General features: G+C 45.1%; 1 protein-coding gene across 4 annotated transcripts in view; it reads left to right on the top strand.

Moving 5' to 3' along the window:
* ABR (ABR activator of RhoGEF and GTPase) overlaps nucleotides 1-17,138 on the top strand; it is a 163,027-nt gene that overhangs the window by 99,976 nt on the left and 45,913 nt on the right. For all 4 annotated transcript variants that reach the window (XM_087890308.1, XM_087890310.1, XM_087890303.1 and 1 more), the window contains one exon: nucleotides 1,378-1,509. In XM_087890308.1, the coding sequence (XP_087746434.1) occupies nucleotides 1,378-1,509 (132 nt within the window). The remainder of the gene's footprint in view (nucleotides 1-1,377; nucleotides 1,510-17,138) is intronic.

Genomic DNA, 17,138 nt, shown 5'->3' with positions numbered 1-17,138 from the left:
TGCTGACTTCACCCATGCAATAATTCACTTAACAATGAATGCAATAACTCGCTTTTCTCTCAACAAGAAAAGTCGTAAAAATGGGGCAAAACTCCCTTCACGCTTAGCAAGATAAATTTTGGGCGCGATTGTGGTCGTAACTCGAGGACGACCCGTAACGATCGGAACACTTGTGGGGCAAACCCCCAGCCATTTCTCGGCAAAGGATTCCCGGAAAGAAACGATATGTAATTATCAATTTACTGTACAAACTGAAGATGACCTAACAATGCAGCTGGGAATTCATTAATAATTTTATTTATTAATCCAATTTAAAGATCTCCTGACTTTGCTGCCAATGTGGGAAAATGCCTCCTTTCGTTTCTAGTCAAAGCTTTACGGCGGGCAATACTAGGGGTCCTCGACATACGACCGTAATGGAGGTGATCCATTACGGTTGTAAATTGTGCCCATTTTACCACACTTAACGACCGTTGTAGCATGCCCACGATCACGTGATCAAAATTCAGGCACTTGGCAATCGATTCGTATTTATGACGTCTCGAGGTCCCCTTCTGCGACCTTCCGACAAGCCAATTCAATAGGGAAGCCGGATTCGAATAACGAACGTACAATTCGCTTAACAGCGAGGTCGTAAAATGGGTCAAAACTCACTTAACATTGTTTAGCAATGGCAAGTTTGGGCTGGCCAAACAGTCGTAAGTCGAGGACTTCTTGTATGATCCTACACGGCTCCTGGACTCCCTGAAAATGAATTTGTTTTAGTCATATTTCGTTTGTGTACTTATTTGAACACGGCTGTAATACAGGTAGTCCTCATCTTACGACCACAATAGGGCCCCAAACTTTTGTTCGTGCCACCGTTATTAAGTGAATCACTGCAGTTCTTAAGTCAGTCACATGGTTGTTAAGTGAATCTGGCTTCTCCCATCGACGTTGCTTGTCAAAAGGTCGCAAAAGGGGATCACGTGACCCCGAGAGAATGAGACCGTCATAAGTGTGAACCAGTTGTCAAAGTTCTGAATATTGACCCCGGGGATGGTGCAACGGTTGTAAGTGTGAAACACGGTCGTAACTCAGCTTTTTCACTGCTGTCGTAACTTCGAACGGTCGCTAAATGAACTGTTCTAATTTGAGGACTGCCTCTACCGAGTGTCCGAATTTCGATCATGTGACCATGAGGATGGTGCAGCGGTCGTTAAGTGTGAAAACTAGCCCCAAGTCACTTTTTTTCAGTGCTGTTGCGACTTACAACGGTCACTAAATGAACGGTTGTAAATCGAGGACTGCCTGTATTCTCACTTTTTTTTTTTCTTCTCTCGGTCTCTAAACTGTTGCTGCTTCTCTAAATTTCTCCTGCCTGTCTGATTTCTGCAGGAATTTGAGATCGAGCTGGAAGGCTCTCAGTATCTGCGCATCCTCTGCTACGAGAAATGCTACGACAAGACCAAGCTCAACAAAGACAACAACGAAATTGTCGATCGGATCGTGGGAAAGTGGCAAGTCCAGGTGCGGGGGCCGTGGCCGTGGCACGCGTGGCGGGGGAGAAAAAAACGGTCTCTTTTCACTCGGCGGAGTCGGAAGGAAAGGAGGCTCTGTCTTGCATTCTCCTTGCAAGGGAGAAAGCTAGCATCTCAAGAAAAGGGATGGAACCCCACCCATCCATGCTTTAAGAGGGGTGGACTTCCACTCCCATAATTCCCCCAGCCAGCCATGCTTTAAGAGGGGTGGGCTTCCACTCCCAGAATTCCCCAGCCAGCCATGCTTTAAGAGGGGTGGACTTCCACTCCCAGAATCCCCCAGCCAGCCATGCTTTAAGAGGGGTGGACTTCCACTCCCAGAATCCCCCAGCCAGCCATGCTTTAAGAGGGGTGGACTTCCACTCCCAGAATCCCCCATCCAGCAGGCTTTAAGAGGGGTGGACTTCCACTCCCAGAATCCCCCAGCCAGCAATGCTTTAAGAGGGGTGGGCTTCCACTCCCAGAATTCCCCAGCCATCATGCTTTAAGAGGGGTGGGCTTCCATTCCCAGAATCCCCCAGCCAGCTATGCTTTAAGAGGGGTGGACTTCCACTCCCAGAATCCCCCAGCCTGCATGCTTTAAGAGGGGTGGGCTTCCACTCCCAGAATCCCCCAGCCATCATGCTTTAAGAGGGGTGGGCTTCCATTCCCAGAATCCCCCAGCCAGCAATGCTTTAAGAGGGGTGGACTTCCACTCCCAGAATCCCCCAGCCTGCATGCTTTAAGAGGGGTGGGCTTCCATTCCCAGAATCCTCCAGCCAGCTATGCTTTAAGAGGGGTGGACTTCCACTCCCAGAATCCCCCAGCCTGCATGCTTTAAGAGGGGTGGGCTTCCACTCCCAGAATTCCCCAGCCATCATGCTTTAAGAGGGGTGGGCTTCCATTCCCAGAATCCCCCAGCCAGCAATGCTTTAAGAGGGGTGGACTTCCACTCCCAGAATCCCCCAGCCTGCATGCTTTAAGAGGGGTGGGCTTCCACTCCCAGAATCCCCCAGCCAGCATGCTTTAAGAGGGGTGGACTTCAGCTCCCAGAATCCCCCAGCCTGCATGCTTTAAGAGGGGTGGACTTCAGCTCCCAGAATCCCCCAGCCTGCATGCTTTAACAGGGGTTGACTTCAACTCCCAGAATCCCCCAGCCTGCATGTTTTTTTTTTCTTATTTTCTACCCAGCTCTCTTAATGTTATATTTCTCAATCTTGCTCACTTTCACTGAAGTCCATTCATCGCAGGATGCCAGCTGGGGAATTCTGGGAGTTTGGCTCCCCTCTTCTTTAAAGCATCCTGGCTGGGGAATTCTGGGAGTTGAAGGCCACCCAGCTCCTCCTGCTTGAACAGGGAGTTGGATTAATAAGAGACGCAAATTACGTGTAGCTTAGAAACAGTCCAAAGCTTCATTGAATGTGTGGCTTTTTCGTATTGTTGTTGTGAGCTGGGACCCCTTCGGTTTCGTTTGCTTTTAGCGTCGTGTTCTTGGAATGGCAGAGTTAGGTAGAAGAGAAATAGAAAAGAAATAGAAGAGAATATTTGTACAATTCACATTGTAACTGTGCATTGGTGCTCTCTGAGCTTGGCGGACATTTCATGACCCAACTACTTAATACTATCAGTATTAGAAGGGAGGAGGGTTTGCGGAGAGGAGGAGGAGGTGGAGAATTGTGGGCTCCTTGGTGTTCTCTGAGGTTGGTGGTTTTCATGCAGACCTTTCATTACCACACTAGGTAATTGTTCTGTCCCCGTCCCACACGCACACACACCAACAGACGTTCAAGAGTTAAAGACCAAACCAGCCGGCAAAATCCTTTTCCTTATGATAACGGAACTTGGCAACAACCTAGTGGCTGCCTGCCAAGAGTTTATTCTTTACGAAGAGGAGAGATAACTTCTCCCCGCTTCTGGTACATCAAAAGAAACAGCTCAATAATTACGGAGTCAATCAAGTCCAGAGATAATCCAGCAAAGTCTATAGCAAAAAGTCCGGCAATGCAGAATAGCGTGGAAGCTTTCAGCTTTGTTCATCACAAGGTTTGACTGGCCACCACGCTCCCTTTTATACCCTGTGGGGTGTGGTCCAGTGACTCAGCCTAATGTCGGGCACGCCTTTTCTTCTGTTGCGCACGCTTATCTCTGCGACGCTGGCGTGGATCCAGCCAAGACTCATCTCCCTCATCACTGTCCATCTGTGGCTGCGTGGACGTGCTTGGCCCCGGCCCTATCTCTTGCCCTTCGGTGGACACCGAAGGCATTGCCAGAGAGGAGGGTCCTGGAGAGGGAGGCCTTGCCAACTCCTCTCCTTCACTCTCGGAGTCCTCTCCTGCCGATGACACAGGCTCAGGTAATGGAGCCACAACAGTAATATCATCAGTGCTAGAAGGAAGTGGGGAGTCCGAGAAGGAAGTGGAGGAGGAGGAGGAGAATAATTGTGGGGTCTTTGGTGCTCGTTGAGCTTGATGGCTTTCTTGTGGACGTTTCGTGACCCAACTAGGTAACATCATCAATGCTAGAAGGAAGTAGCATTTGTGAGGAAGAGGAAGGAGAAGGAGGAGGACTGTGGGATCCTTGGTGTTCTCTGAGCTTTCGATGGCTTTCTTGCAAACATTTTATGACCCAACTAGCTAACGTCATCAGTGCTAGGATGGAAATGGACTCTGAGTATTTCGTTCAGAATACTCGGAGTCCGGTACCCCTTATTCTGACTGACACCTTTCATTCAAAAACAGAAATTTTGGAGAGATGCACAGTGTCTAGACTGGCTTTTAAATAAGATTTCCTTATGATTGTTTGGGTTCATTTGGAACGAGGGATCCGGAGGGTTTTTGCGAACATGAAGCGGAGCCTGGCAGCCCCTTTTCTGTCTTACGAAATTTTATTCCAAGGCGGAAAGTCTTGTGGGCTTAAAGCTCACTTCGTCAGATCCAAAACCATTTCGTTTTTAAAAAAAAAAATTGCACCTTTTATTAAAACGTGTGAGAAAAGGGGACTGCCGGGCTCCTTCAGACTTTTCATTGAGCTGACAGATTTACAGAGTTGGAAGGGACCTTGTAGGTCATCTAGTCGAACCCCCACTCCCTCGCCGTCGAAGCAGGAGACCCTACACCCGTGATGGCGAATCTATGGCACGCGATGGCACGCGGAGCCATAATAGTGGGCACGCAAGCGTTGCCCTAGCTCAGCTCCAGGGCGCATGCGTGCGCCGACCAGCTGGTTTTCAGGCCTTCCGGTCCCACCAGAAGTCAGCAAACGGGCCGTTTCTGGCCTCTGCAGGGTTAGGGAAGGCTGTTTTTGCCCTCCCCAGGCGCCAAGAAAGGTTCTGGAGCTTCGGGAGGGCGAAAAACAGGCCTAACGAGGGGGAGTGGGGGGGGAGTCATGTGCGCATGTGTGGTGGGGGGCGGGGAACATTGAATTATGGGTGTGGCCACGCGTGTGTGCAACCCCCCCCACGCTCCCCCTGCTTTTGGCACGCGACGGCAAAAAAGTTAGCCATCGCTGCCCTACACCATTTCTGACAGTCCAGTCTCTTCTTGAAAGCCTCCAGGGATGAAGCTCCCACAACTTCTGAATAACAGAAGAATAACAAGATTAACAGAGTTGGAAGGGACCTTGTGGGTCATCTAGTCCGACCCCCCACCCAAGTCGACCCTACACCATTTTTGACAGATGGCAGTTGTGGGTCTTCTTGTTCCTTGAGAGACAAAAATTCCTGAGAGCCAAAAATATCTTTGCCCCTTTCCAGTTTTATTCCTCTTTCTACGATCTGAACTGCCGCAAAATTCAACAACAACAATAAAAAAAAAAAAGAGGCTACAATTCCCAGAAATTGTTAATTTCTCTCCTCTCCGTAGTCCTCGACATACGACCACAAGGCAGCCCAAAATGTCTGTTCCCAAGCGGGTCATTCGTCAAAAGGAGTTTGGCCTCATTTTATGCCCTTTCTTGCTTGCCACGGTTGTTAAGCAAGTTCAGTTAGGAACACGGTCGTTAAATGAACCCGGCTTCCCTGTAGACTTTGCTGGCTCGGAAGGTCGCAAAAGGGGATCACGTGACCCCCCCCCCGGGGCCGCTGCGACCGTCATAAATATGAGTCAGTTGCCAGCATCCGAATTTCGATCACGTGACTGCAGGGGAATGCTGCAACGGTCGTAAGTGTGAAAAACGGTCCTAAGTGCCCCTTTTTTCAGTGACGTTGGTCACTAAACGAACTGTCGTAAGTCGAGGACTACCTGCAATGCTCTCTGGAGCCTTGCAGATCTTCCCAAAGTTTTCGGGCTGCTTATAATGTAGCGCCGTCATTATTGCAAATTCCCGTAGGAGGCACGGAACCCGACATGCGCCAGGGTTCAAATTTGTCCTCCCCTCCTCTCGGGGGGGGGGGTTTGGGGGGGTTGGGGTGCCAGCAGGAGGCTTCTGAAGCTGTCTCCCCGATGCCAGGCTGCGGCACCGCCAGTTCCTTTGTGCCAAGACAGTAAATCCCCCCGGAGGCGTGCTTTTTCCTGTCTCGCTGTTCTCTTCTCCATCTGCACATTTATCGGCTGCGTCGGAGTCTGCCCGAGATGAGGCTGTTCCCAGGAAGAAAGAAAGAAAATGCCCTTGGATTCAGAAAAATAATAATAATTATATTATATATTCCAGTGCAAGCAAATTTATTCGCCGTTTAGGGAAGTAAGTTTGCTACACTGGCATGCCCCGAATTATAAATATTATAATTATACCTAAACAGGCATAGGTAATCCTCAATTTACAACCAAAATTGAGCTAAGCGTGACATCTGTTATGTGAATCCGAACAGAGCTGGGAGGGACCTTGGAGGTCTTCTAGTCCAGCCCCCTGCTCAAACAGGAGAGACCATACACCATTTCAGACAAGTGTCAGGTTTCGATGTCGTCTTAAATAAATTGCATTTTCCAAACAGATAGTCTTTGATGAAATTTTTCATTTATTAAGCACGACAATCTGTCCCCGATTATGTCGAAGCCAACACTGACTTCCTGACCCCCAAACTTTCCCTTTCCGTTCCCCAATTCTCTGCATCTCATTGGCCATCTTCCCAAATCACTCTCCCCATATCTACTACTTCAGCTCCCAGGAATGTCCCCCCTCCCATCTCATCTCCTAGGGGATATTATCTTCAGGGAAAATAAGTAGGTGAAAAGTCAAGCGTCCTCTTGCCAGCTGCCCCCTCTTCTCCTCCTTATGTCAGCATAACGAATGTAGTTTGAAGTGCTGACACAAGTGGCTGTCCAGTCTCTTCATAATAACCTCCAGTGATGGAGCACCCACAACTTCTGGTGGCAAGCTGTTCCACTGGTTAATTGTCCTCACTGTCAGGAAGTTTCTCCTTCATTCCAGATAGCTTCTCTCCTTCGTTATTTTCCACCAATTGCTTCTTGTCCTGCCTTCTGGTGCTTTGGAAAATAAGTTGACCCCCAACTCTTCTTTGTGGCAGCCCCTCAAATACTGGACTATTGCTATCATGTCCCCCCTAATTCTTCTTTTCTCCAGAGTAGCCAAACCCAAATCCTGCAGCCATTCTTCATATGTTTTACTCTTTAATCATCTTAGTTTCCCTTCTCTGCACTTTTTCCAAAGTCTCAACATCTTTTTTTGTAAAGATGTTTTGTAAAGACCAAAACTGGATGGAATATTCCAGATGTGCCCTTGCTAAGGATTTATAAAGCGGTGCTAATACTTCACCTGATTTTGATTCTATCCCTCTGTTTAGACAACCCAGGTGTCAACTTGCAAAGCTTTCAAGTTGCCATGAGCAGGAGGGAGGGAGAACTGATAGAGCTGATTGATTTCCCTAACTGAAGCTGCATTCCATACATTCTTCCTTGACCGCCATCAGTCGGAGGGTGTTGGGTTTCACAGCCAGCCAAAGTGGTGAATTGGAGAATGTGATTTATGGCATGGCCAGGGAGGAGGGGAGAGACAGGGTCAGAGGGGAACGTAAATCTACCTGGGATTAGTTCTAACTGCATCCGAATATTGCCGAAATGGTGCTCCTAATAAACGACTGTATTTCTTTTGAAGTTCGGCTCATGGCTCATGAATTAATTAGGGCATCTTTCGGAAACTTCACACCAGGATCGTATTAGCTTTTTTGGCTGCTGTCACACACTTCGGGCTCCTGGTAAAGTGGTCATCCACTAGGACTCCAAAGTCCATCTCCCAGTTACTGTTTTTGAGCCAGGTTTCGCCTAATCTCTACTTGTGCCTTTGGTTTTTCCTTGCCCAGATGTAAAGCTTAGGTTTTCGCCATATTTACTTTTATGTTGTTGGATAGGGCCCATTGTTCCAGTCTGTCAAGATCTTTTTTATCCTGAGCTTGTCTTCTGGGGTGTTGGTGATTCCTGTCAGCTTAGTGTCATCTGCGAATTTGATGAGTTCCTCTTCTACTCCCTCATCTAAGTTGTTTATGAAGATATAGAATAGAATAGAATTAGAATTAGAATTAGAATTAGAATTAGAATAGAACAGAACAGAACAGAACAGAACAGAACAGAACAGAACAGAACAGAACAGAACAGAATAGAATAGAATAGAATAGAATATTGGAATGAAGAACAGGGTAGATAGAATAGAATAGAATAGAATAGAATAGAATAGAATAGAATAGAATAGAATAGAATAGAATAGAATAGAATAGAATTAGAATTAGAATACAGAATTAGAATACAGAATAGAATAGAATTAGAATAGAGAATAGAATTAGAATAGAGAATAGAATAGAATATAGAATAGAATAGAATAGAATAGAATAGAATTAGAATAGAGAATAGAATAGAATTAGAATATAGAATAGAATAGAATAGAATTAGAATAGAGAATAGAATAGAATAGAATTAGAATACAGAATAGAATAGAATTAGAATACAGAATAGAATAGAGTTAGAATAGAGAATAGAATTAGAATAGAGAATAGAATAGAATAGAATTAGAATATAGAATAGAATAGAATAGAATATAGAGTAGAATAGAATAGAATAGAATTAGAATAGAGAATAGAATAGAATTAGAATAGAGAATAGAATAGAATAGAATTAGAATAGAGAATAGAATAGAACAGAATAGAATTAGAATAGAATAGAATAGAATAGAATAGAATTAGAATAGAGAATAAAATAGAATTAGAATAGAATTAGAATAGAATAGAATAGAATAGAATTAGAATAGAGAATAGAATAGAATTACAATATAGAATAGAATTAGAATAGAATAGAATAGAATAACAGAGTTGGAAGGGACCTTGGAGGTCTTCTAGTCCAACCCCCTCCCTAGGCAGGAAATCCTACATCATTTCAGACTAATGGCTGTCCAATCTCTTCTTAAAAGCTTCCAGTGTTGGGGCATTCACAACTTCTGGAGGCAAGTCGCTCCACTGATTAATTGTTCTCACTGTCAGGAAATTCCTCCTTAGTTCCAAGTTGCTTCTCTCCTTGATTAGTTTCCACCCGTTGCTTCTTCTCCTGCCCTCAGGTGCTTTGGAGAGAAAAAAAAGATTGAAGAGTACATTTTACAACCTTTCTTGCCATTGGTTGTTAAGTGAAACACTGCAGAAAGCCTCTGGATCCTGGGGAGGGTGAAAAACGGGCCTACTGGGTCCAAGATGCCATCATGTGCCAAAAGCAAGGGGGGCGGGGGAATGCAGGGGGGTCACACGCGCATGTACGGGGGGGCACATGGAATTACAGGTGTGGGCACGGGCACCCGCGAACTCCCCTGCGCACCTGTTTTTGGCGCACGACGGGAAAAAGGTTCACCATCACTGCACTAGAGCGTGCAATTGTCAGGAATGGTTTTGGGGTGAAGAAGGAAATTGAGACCCACTGAATTCGGTACCGAGATCCAGTGTGCAGAGTTTTCCTGACAGTGAGGACAATTAACCAGCGGAACAGCTTGCCACCAGAAGTTGTGAATGTTCCAACACCGGAGGTTTTTAAGAAGAGACTGGACAGTCACTTGTCTGAAAGGGTAGAGTGGACATCCATTCGTCTAAAATGACACAGAATCTCTTGCTTGGGCAGGGGGTTGGACTAGATGACCTCCAAGGTCCCTTCCAACTCTGTTACTTTGTTATTCCTCCTTTGTGACTTCCGAAGCTCCATTCGCAAGGCAGGACAGGTGGATGAGTACGGCCTCCCTAAGAAAGCCCCTGGCAGCATCCTCCGATCAACTTTATCCCGGGTTGCTGTAGCAACGGTTGCTAAGACAACTGCTGAGCTTTGCTCCGATTGGGCGAGGAAGATCCTGGGAGGGGAGAGGAGAGGAAGATGGTACCCGGGTGAATCAGAGGGAGAAGGAAAATGAGGAAAAGGGTTTCAAATACTCTGTTTCTATTTCGTTAATTGATGTTTAGGAGGGAAAGGGGCTCTGGGTGTTTAATGAAAATAATGACATATATATTTATATATATTTTCAGTGAAATATATATTATATTTCAAATGTAATAAAGAAATATATTGTTCATTTATACCAGTGTTTCTCAACCTTGGTAGCTTGAAGATGGGTGGACTTCAACTCCCAGAATCCCCTAGCCAGCGCTGCTGGCTAGGGGATTCTGGGAGTTGAAGTCCACCCATCTTCAAGCTTCCAAGGTTGAGAAACACTGATTTATACCTTTTTCAGTGTCGTCGTAACTTTGATCGGTCACTAAAAGAACTCATGTAAGGATATATATATATATATATATTCCTCGCCTTAACAACAGTTCTTTTAGTGACCATTCAAAGTTACGATGACACTGAAAAAAATGACTTATGACCGTTTTCCAGCTTACAACCGTTGCAACATCCCCAGTGTCACGTGATCAAAATCCAGATGCTGGTCAACTGACTCATATATATGACAGTTGCAGCGTCCTGGAGTCATGTTATCCTCTTTTGCGACCTTCTGACGAGCAGAGTCAATGAGGAAGGCGGATTCACTTAAAAACCGTTTTACTAACTTCACTACTCCAGTGATTCACTTAACAGCTGTGGCAAGAAAGGTCACAAAATGAGGAAAATAATAATAATAATAACTTTATTGTCATTGTACTCACTTAACAACCTTCTCCTTTAGCAGCAGAAATTTTGGGCTCGATTGCCGTCGTAAACCGAGGACTACCTGTAATGGAATCTAGAGATATCAGACAACCGCTCATCTTTAAGCAGCGGTTTTCAAACATGGCCACTTTGAATATTTTATCTATTAACTATTGTAATGCCTTTGATATAGTCCTTGTTTAGCGACCCAAATTAGCACCGGCAACACCGTCATTAAGCAAAGCAGTCACTAAGTGAAACTCCGACTGTGCTTACAGTCTGACTTCAGTTTTTCTTTCCTTTACGGGCCTGCGAAGGTCATAAATGCAAGGACTGCTTGCAAAGTTACTTTTTCATCCCCCATTGTAACTGCGAGCAGTTGCTAAACGAAGCAGTCACTGAACGAGGACGACCTGTGAAAACTTGCTATGCTAGTTGAGACTTTCATAGACAGCCTGAAATCTTTTCAGGTATGTGAGTTCAGCCGTCTGTGGATCAGTGATGGTGCTATTAAGGTCTCGTTTTTTTGCAAAATTTTCCAAAATAGAAATAATCCAGATTATTGAAATTTGGAGTTTTGATTGTCGTGTTTTGATGTCAGCTTTGCGCCATTCTTTTGTGCAGTGTTTGCCGAATCGTCGATGTAAAATCCTACAGCCCTATGTGGAAAAAGTGTGTGTCACATGTCAGGAGGGTTGTGTGCTGTTAAATCTTGATGTTTTTCTTCAAGATTGTCCTCCCTGCAGCCTATTCAAAACAGATTTTGCATGATGAATTAGTTCTGAATTATTTCTATTATTATAGCCTGGGGTGAGTATTACATAATAAAACAGACTTGTTCATTACTTTCTCAAATACCTGCATTTTTGTGCAGAAGTCTGCTTCAACAGACTCCTTTTCCCCATGATGCAAATTCAGGAAATTCAAAACTGCAAGTTCAGAAAAATTCAGCTGCAAACTCAGGAAATTCAAACCGCAAATTCTGAAAATTCAAACTGCAAATTCTGAAAACTCAATGGCAAATTCAGCGAATTCAACTGCAATCTCAGTGAAACTGAACCCCAAGTTCAGAAAATACGAACGGCAGATTCAGAATATCCCATTGCAAATTTCAAAAAATTCAACCGCAAATTCATCGGCTGTAAATTCAAAATATACAGAGGCAAATTCAGACAAATGCAGTGGCAAATTCAGAAAATCCAGGTGCAGATTTAGGAAATGCAATCGCAGGTTCGGAAAATGCAAGCGGCAAATTCGGAAAATCCGACCTCAAATTCAGAAAAATCCAGCTGTAAATTCGGAAAATCCAGCTGCAGATTTAGAAACTGAAATTGCAGGTTCGGAAAATGCAAGCGGCAAATTCAGAAAATCCGACCTCAAATTCAGAAAAATCCAGCTGTAAATTAAAAAATAAAAAATAAAAAAATCCGGCTGCACATTCAGAAAAACACAGTGGCGAATTCAGAAAATTCAGCTGCAGATTCAGAAAAATGCGGCGGCAAATTCAGAAAAATTCAAACTGCCGATCCAGGAAAAAAAAAAAGGAGAGGGTTTGGAACAAGAGCGAAATCTGGGGTCTTGTGCGTTGGCGCAAAAATGCAACAGGAAGACAATTTTCCTTCCAGTAGGCATCGCGCCAGTTCCTCCCCACTCCGAATGTGTAACTCGAAAACTTCAAGCGAGTCTGGAGAACGAAGAACGAGTACAGTAGTAGAAAGTTGGTAGCTCTATTTACTGGAAACACGGCTTTGATCCTCGCGCATGAGTCACTCTGGCGGACGGGAGGAACATGGATATTCCAGGCATGTGAATTTTGGGGGCGGGCAGGACTCCTGGGAATTGTCGGTTCCTGTTGGGTTGTTGTAATGTGGAATAACAACCAGCATCCGAATAGTTGGAGAAGTGAGCAGGATTAGGGGAAGGGCAGGTGGGTGCAAAACTCTTGTTTGTTTGCTGAAAATCTCAGGGTCCTTCGGGGACCCCCGAATAATCTGGAGATAATCCAGAATTTTGTCTCCCCCTGGATCTGGACAACATCTGCCATCAGTTGACGGAAGAAAACCAGACAGATGTTTGAGACACATCTCGTTGTTCTGCTTGTATTGACTTTAGAAGAGGGGTGTTAAAGACTCAATGATTGCCAGGGGGAGAAATATTGGTTACTCAATTGAATTGATAAAATGGGAAGAAATTTGGACGAAACAATTGAAATTTCTGATGGCAACCACTTACAAAGAAAACTTGTATAAGACGGTGTATAGATGGCATCTCCCCCCTGCTCAATTAGCCAAAATGTTTCCAGGACTTTCCTCAAATTGTTGGAAGTGTGGGGAGATAGGTACTTACTATCATGTATGGTGGACCTGCCCTAAGGCAATCGAATTTTGGAGATTTATACGGAGGTGGATATTAGAAATCACGGGATGTAAATTACAATTGAAACCAGAATACTATCTATTAAATATTAGGCCAGATAAGATAGGCACGAATATATGGTGTCCGATTACATATATCACAAGATATATGCAAGAATATGTTTTGCTCAACATTGGAAGGGGAAAGACTTACCGGCTGAAGATTTGATCCTGGGAAAAATTATCGAATATGCGGAAGCTGACAGGTTAACAAAAATTTTGAGAGATCAAAAGGACTCTGTATATTTTCAATGCTGGGACCAATGGTATACTTGCTTGAATAATAGAATAAAAAAAGGATAAGGTTAGTGTAGATTTTATTTTTCATTTGTATATCTTGACGGAAGTTAATATATTCTGTAAAGCTCCCGTCGCGATCTGTGTGTGAATAAATATTTTGTTGTAAAGAAATAAATAAAATTTAAAAAAAAGAAAAAAAAGAAGAGGGATGGGCAGTGACGTCTCCTGGTGGACTTCAACTCCCAGAATTCCTCAGCCAGCCACCATTTTACACGCTACATGCTACGATGGTCGTAAGAGTGAAAAATGGCCCCAAGTCCCTTTTTTCAGGGCCGTTGTAACTTCGAACGGTCACTAAAGGGACTGTTGTAAGTGGAGGACTACCTGTATTGATTTTGGAACAAAGGTACGGCCGATGGACTTCAACTCCCAGGATTCCTCAGCCAGCCCCCCTCCTCCCCCCCCAAAAAAATGGAGCCCCAAAATTCCGTTGCTGAGCGAGACATTGGTTAAGTGCCCCCATTTTACGACTTTTCTTGCCACAAATTCTTAAGGGCATCGCTGCAGTTGTAAAGTGAGTCACATGGTCGTTAAGTGAATCCCGCTTCCCCATTGACTTTGCGTGTGAGAAGGTCACAAAGGGGATCACATGACCCCCCCCCGGGGACTCTGTCACCGTTGTAAGTATGAGTCAGTTACCAAGTGGCCAAATTTTGATCACAGGACCGCGGGGATCCTGTGTGAAAATTGGTCCCAGTGCCATTGTAACTTCGAATGGTCACTAAATGAACTGTTGTAAGTCGGGGACTGCCTGTATTGACTTTGGAGCACAGGTACAACCGGTGGACTTCAAGTCCCAGAATTCCCTAGCCAGCCACCCCAACGGAGCACAACATTTCCGTTGCCAAGCGAGACGGTTGTTAAGTGAGTTTTTGCCCCATCTTACCAGCTTTCTTGCCGCAGTTGATAAGTGAATCCTTGCCGTTGTTAAGGGAGTCACATGGTCGTTAAGTGAATCTGGCTCCCCCATTGACTTTGCTGGTCAGAAGGTCGTAAAAAGGGGACACGTGACACCCCCCCCCAGGACACTACAACCATCATAAATACGAGTCAGTCCCCAAGCGTCTGAATTTTGATCCTGGGGATGCTGCAGTGGTCATAAGTGTGAAAAACGGTCGTAACTCGCTTTTTTCCATGCCGTTCTGCGGAAGCCAGATCCACTTCACAACCCTGTTACTAACTGAACAAGTACAGTGACTCCCCGGACAGCAGTGGCAAGAAAGCTCGTAATACGAGGCAGAATTCACTTAGCGACCGTCTCGCTTAGCAAGAAAAAAAAATATGAGCTGAATTGTGGTCGTAAGGCGAGGACTCCCTATAGAGCCGGGCACTTGAATGCAGAGCTGACTCTGCGAAATGCCCCACAGATTCGGAAGACTAAAAAGGAATTTTTCTATTTGGAATATTGGAATATAAACATGGCCCCTCTCAGTTTTAGCATGCAGGATTCCCCCCCCCCTTTCTGGTGCTTTTAATTGTGCGCGCGGCTTGGCTTGCTTGCTTGCTCATTGCATCATTTCCCACTTCCCCCCCACCCCCGGGGAATTCTGGTCCGGCACTTGCACAGACTCCAACGCCCCCCTCCCCCCTTCCATACCTCTGGCCCTTGGGGTCTTGAAGCGGGCAGGCACGAGGGAGGATGGGAAGCCCCCCTCCCCAAAGGGAAGGCATTTGCCTGTTTGCAGACCTTGTGAAATTGGAACCTGTCACCCGTCTCTCCCCCCCATTCTCTCATTCTCTCTCTCTCATTCTCTCTCTTCTCTCTCATTCTTTCTCTCTCTCTCTCCTCTCTCTCTCAATCTCCTTCTCTCTCCTCTCATTCTGTCTCTCTCATTCTCTCTCTGCTCTCTCTCTCTCATTCTCATTCTTTCTCTCTCTCATTCTCTCTCTCATTCTCTCTTTCCTCTCTCTCATTCTTTCTTTCATTCTCTCTCTTTCTCTCTCTCCTCTCTCTCTCATTCTCTTTCTCTCTCTTTCTCTCTCATTCTTTCTCTCTCTCATTCTCTCTCTCATTCTCTCTTTCCTCTCTCTCATTCTTTCTTTCATTCTCTCTCTTTCTCTCTCTCCTCTCTCTCTCATTCGCTTTCTCTCTCATTATCTCTCCTGTCATTCTCTCTCTCTCATTCTCTCTCTCTCTCTCTTCTCTCTCTCATTTTCTCTCTTCTCTCTCATTCTCTCTCTCCTCTCTCTCTCATTCTCTTTCTCTCTCATTATCTCTCCTGTCATTCTCTCTCTCTCATTCTCTCTCTGCTCTCTCATTCTTTCTCTCTCTCTCTCCTCTCTCTCTCAATCTCCTTCTCTCTCCTTCTCTCTCCTCTCATTCTCTCTCTCTCCTCTCATTCTCTCTTTCTCTTTCCTCTCTCTTTCTCTTTCTCATTTTCTCTCTCTCATTCTCTCTCTCCTCTCTCTCTCATTCTCTTTCTCTCTCGTTATCTCTCCTGTCATTCTCTCTCTCTCATTCTCTCTCTCATTCTCTCTCTCATTCTCTCTCTTTCTCTCATTCTCTCTCTGTCTCTCTCTTCCTTCTGGCTCCCCTTAGCTCCTGCCACTTGTTTGAGGATGATGGGAGATGTAGTAGATCCTATCAGGAAGGGCCAGGTTGGGGAAGGAGGAGAAAGAATCCAGCCAGAAGGAGAAAAAAATCCAGATTCTGCGTTGAAAAGCTGAGGGTTTTTTTTTTCCAAAATAAAAGGAAAGGAATTTTTCTTGTTTTCTTTCATTTTTAATTTCACTGAACTGGGACTTCCGGGGATGCCGGCCTCCCTTCTTGCTGGCTGGCATACACAACTAGTCCTCGATTTACAACGGTTCATTTAGTGACCGTTCAAAGTGGCAACGGCACTGAAAAAAGTGAGTTACGGCCGTTTTTTACACTTACGACTTGTGTAGCATCCCCACAGTCACATGATCAAAATCCAGACGTTTGGCAACTGACTCATACTTACGACCGTTGCTGTGTCCCGAGGACACATGATCCCCTTTTGCGACCTTCTGGCCAGCAAAGTCCATGGGGAAGCCGGATTTGCTTAACGACCGTGATTCAACCACAGTGATTCACTTAACAACGGTGGCAAGAAAGATCGTAACACTCATTTAACAAGTGTCCCATTTAGCAACAGACATTTTGGGGTCAGTGATGGTCGTTAATCGAGGACTAACTGTATTCCGTAGATGAATTGTTACTCCTCGACACGGGTGGGTAAAGAGTGTCTCTTGCCGCGTACAGAGTGCAGTGCCCCCAATTTTAAATCCGTTGTGTTAGTCATCCGTAAAAGTCTCCCTCCTTTTCTGGGAGTGGAATTGTGCAGGTTGTCCTCGTTTAGTGACCATCATTGGGACTGGCAACTCGGTCGTTAAGTGAAGCGGTTGCTAAGCGAAAAGCAAGACCGTGCTTACAATCTGATATTGGCTTTCCTTTGCTTCGGAGACCTGGAAAGATTAGTCTCAACTTATAAGCAAAATTGTGAACAGAATTTCTATTGCTAAGTGAATCGTGCCCCATTTTAGAGGCATGTTTGCCACCGTTGTTAAGTGAATCATGCAGTCATTAAGTGAATCTGGCCTTTCCTCACCAACTTCACTTGTCAAATGCTGGTTGGTCATCAAGTGCCTGAATTTTGATCACGTGAACCATGGCGATACTGTGACAGTCGTAAGTATGAGGACTGGTTACGAGTCAGTTTTTTCCGTGCCTTCGAAACTTGCTTAACGAATGATTGTACGTCGAGGACTACCTATCAAGGCAAGGTTTGGTCGCAAAGGGTCTTTTCCATCACTATCATAACTGTGAGTGGTCACTAAATGAGGCAGTCGTTAAGTGAGGACGACCTGAAGAGTGTTTGGAGCCCTCTGCTAGTAGGTTCTTTTTTAATAGACACCTTCAA

This window comes from Pantherophis guttatus, chromosome 1 (assembly GCF_059756535.1).
Source record: "Pantherophis guttatus breed Tessera chromosome 1, ASM5975653v1, whole genome shotgun sequence".
Taxonomy (NCBI): Eukaryota; Metazoa; Chordata; class Lepidosauria; order Squamata; family Colubridae; genus Pantherophis; species Pantherophis guttatus.
This window is presented reverse-complemented; position numbering and strand designations above follow the sequence as displayed.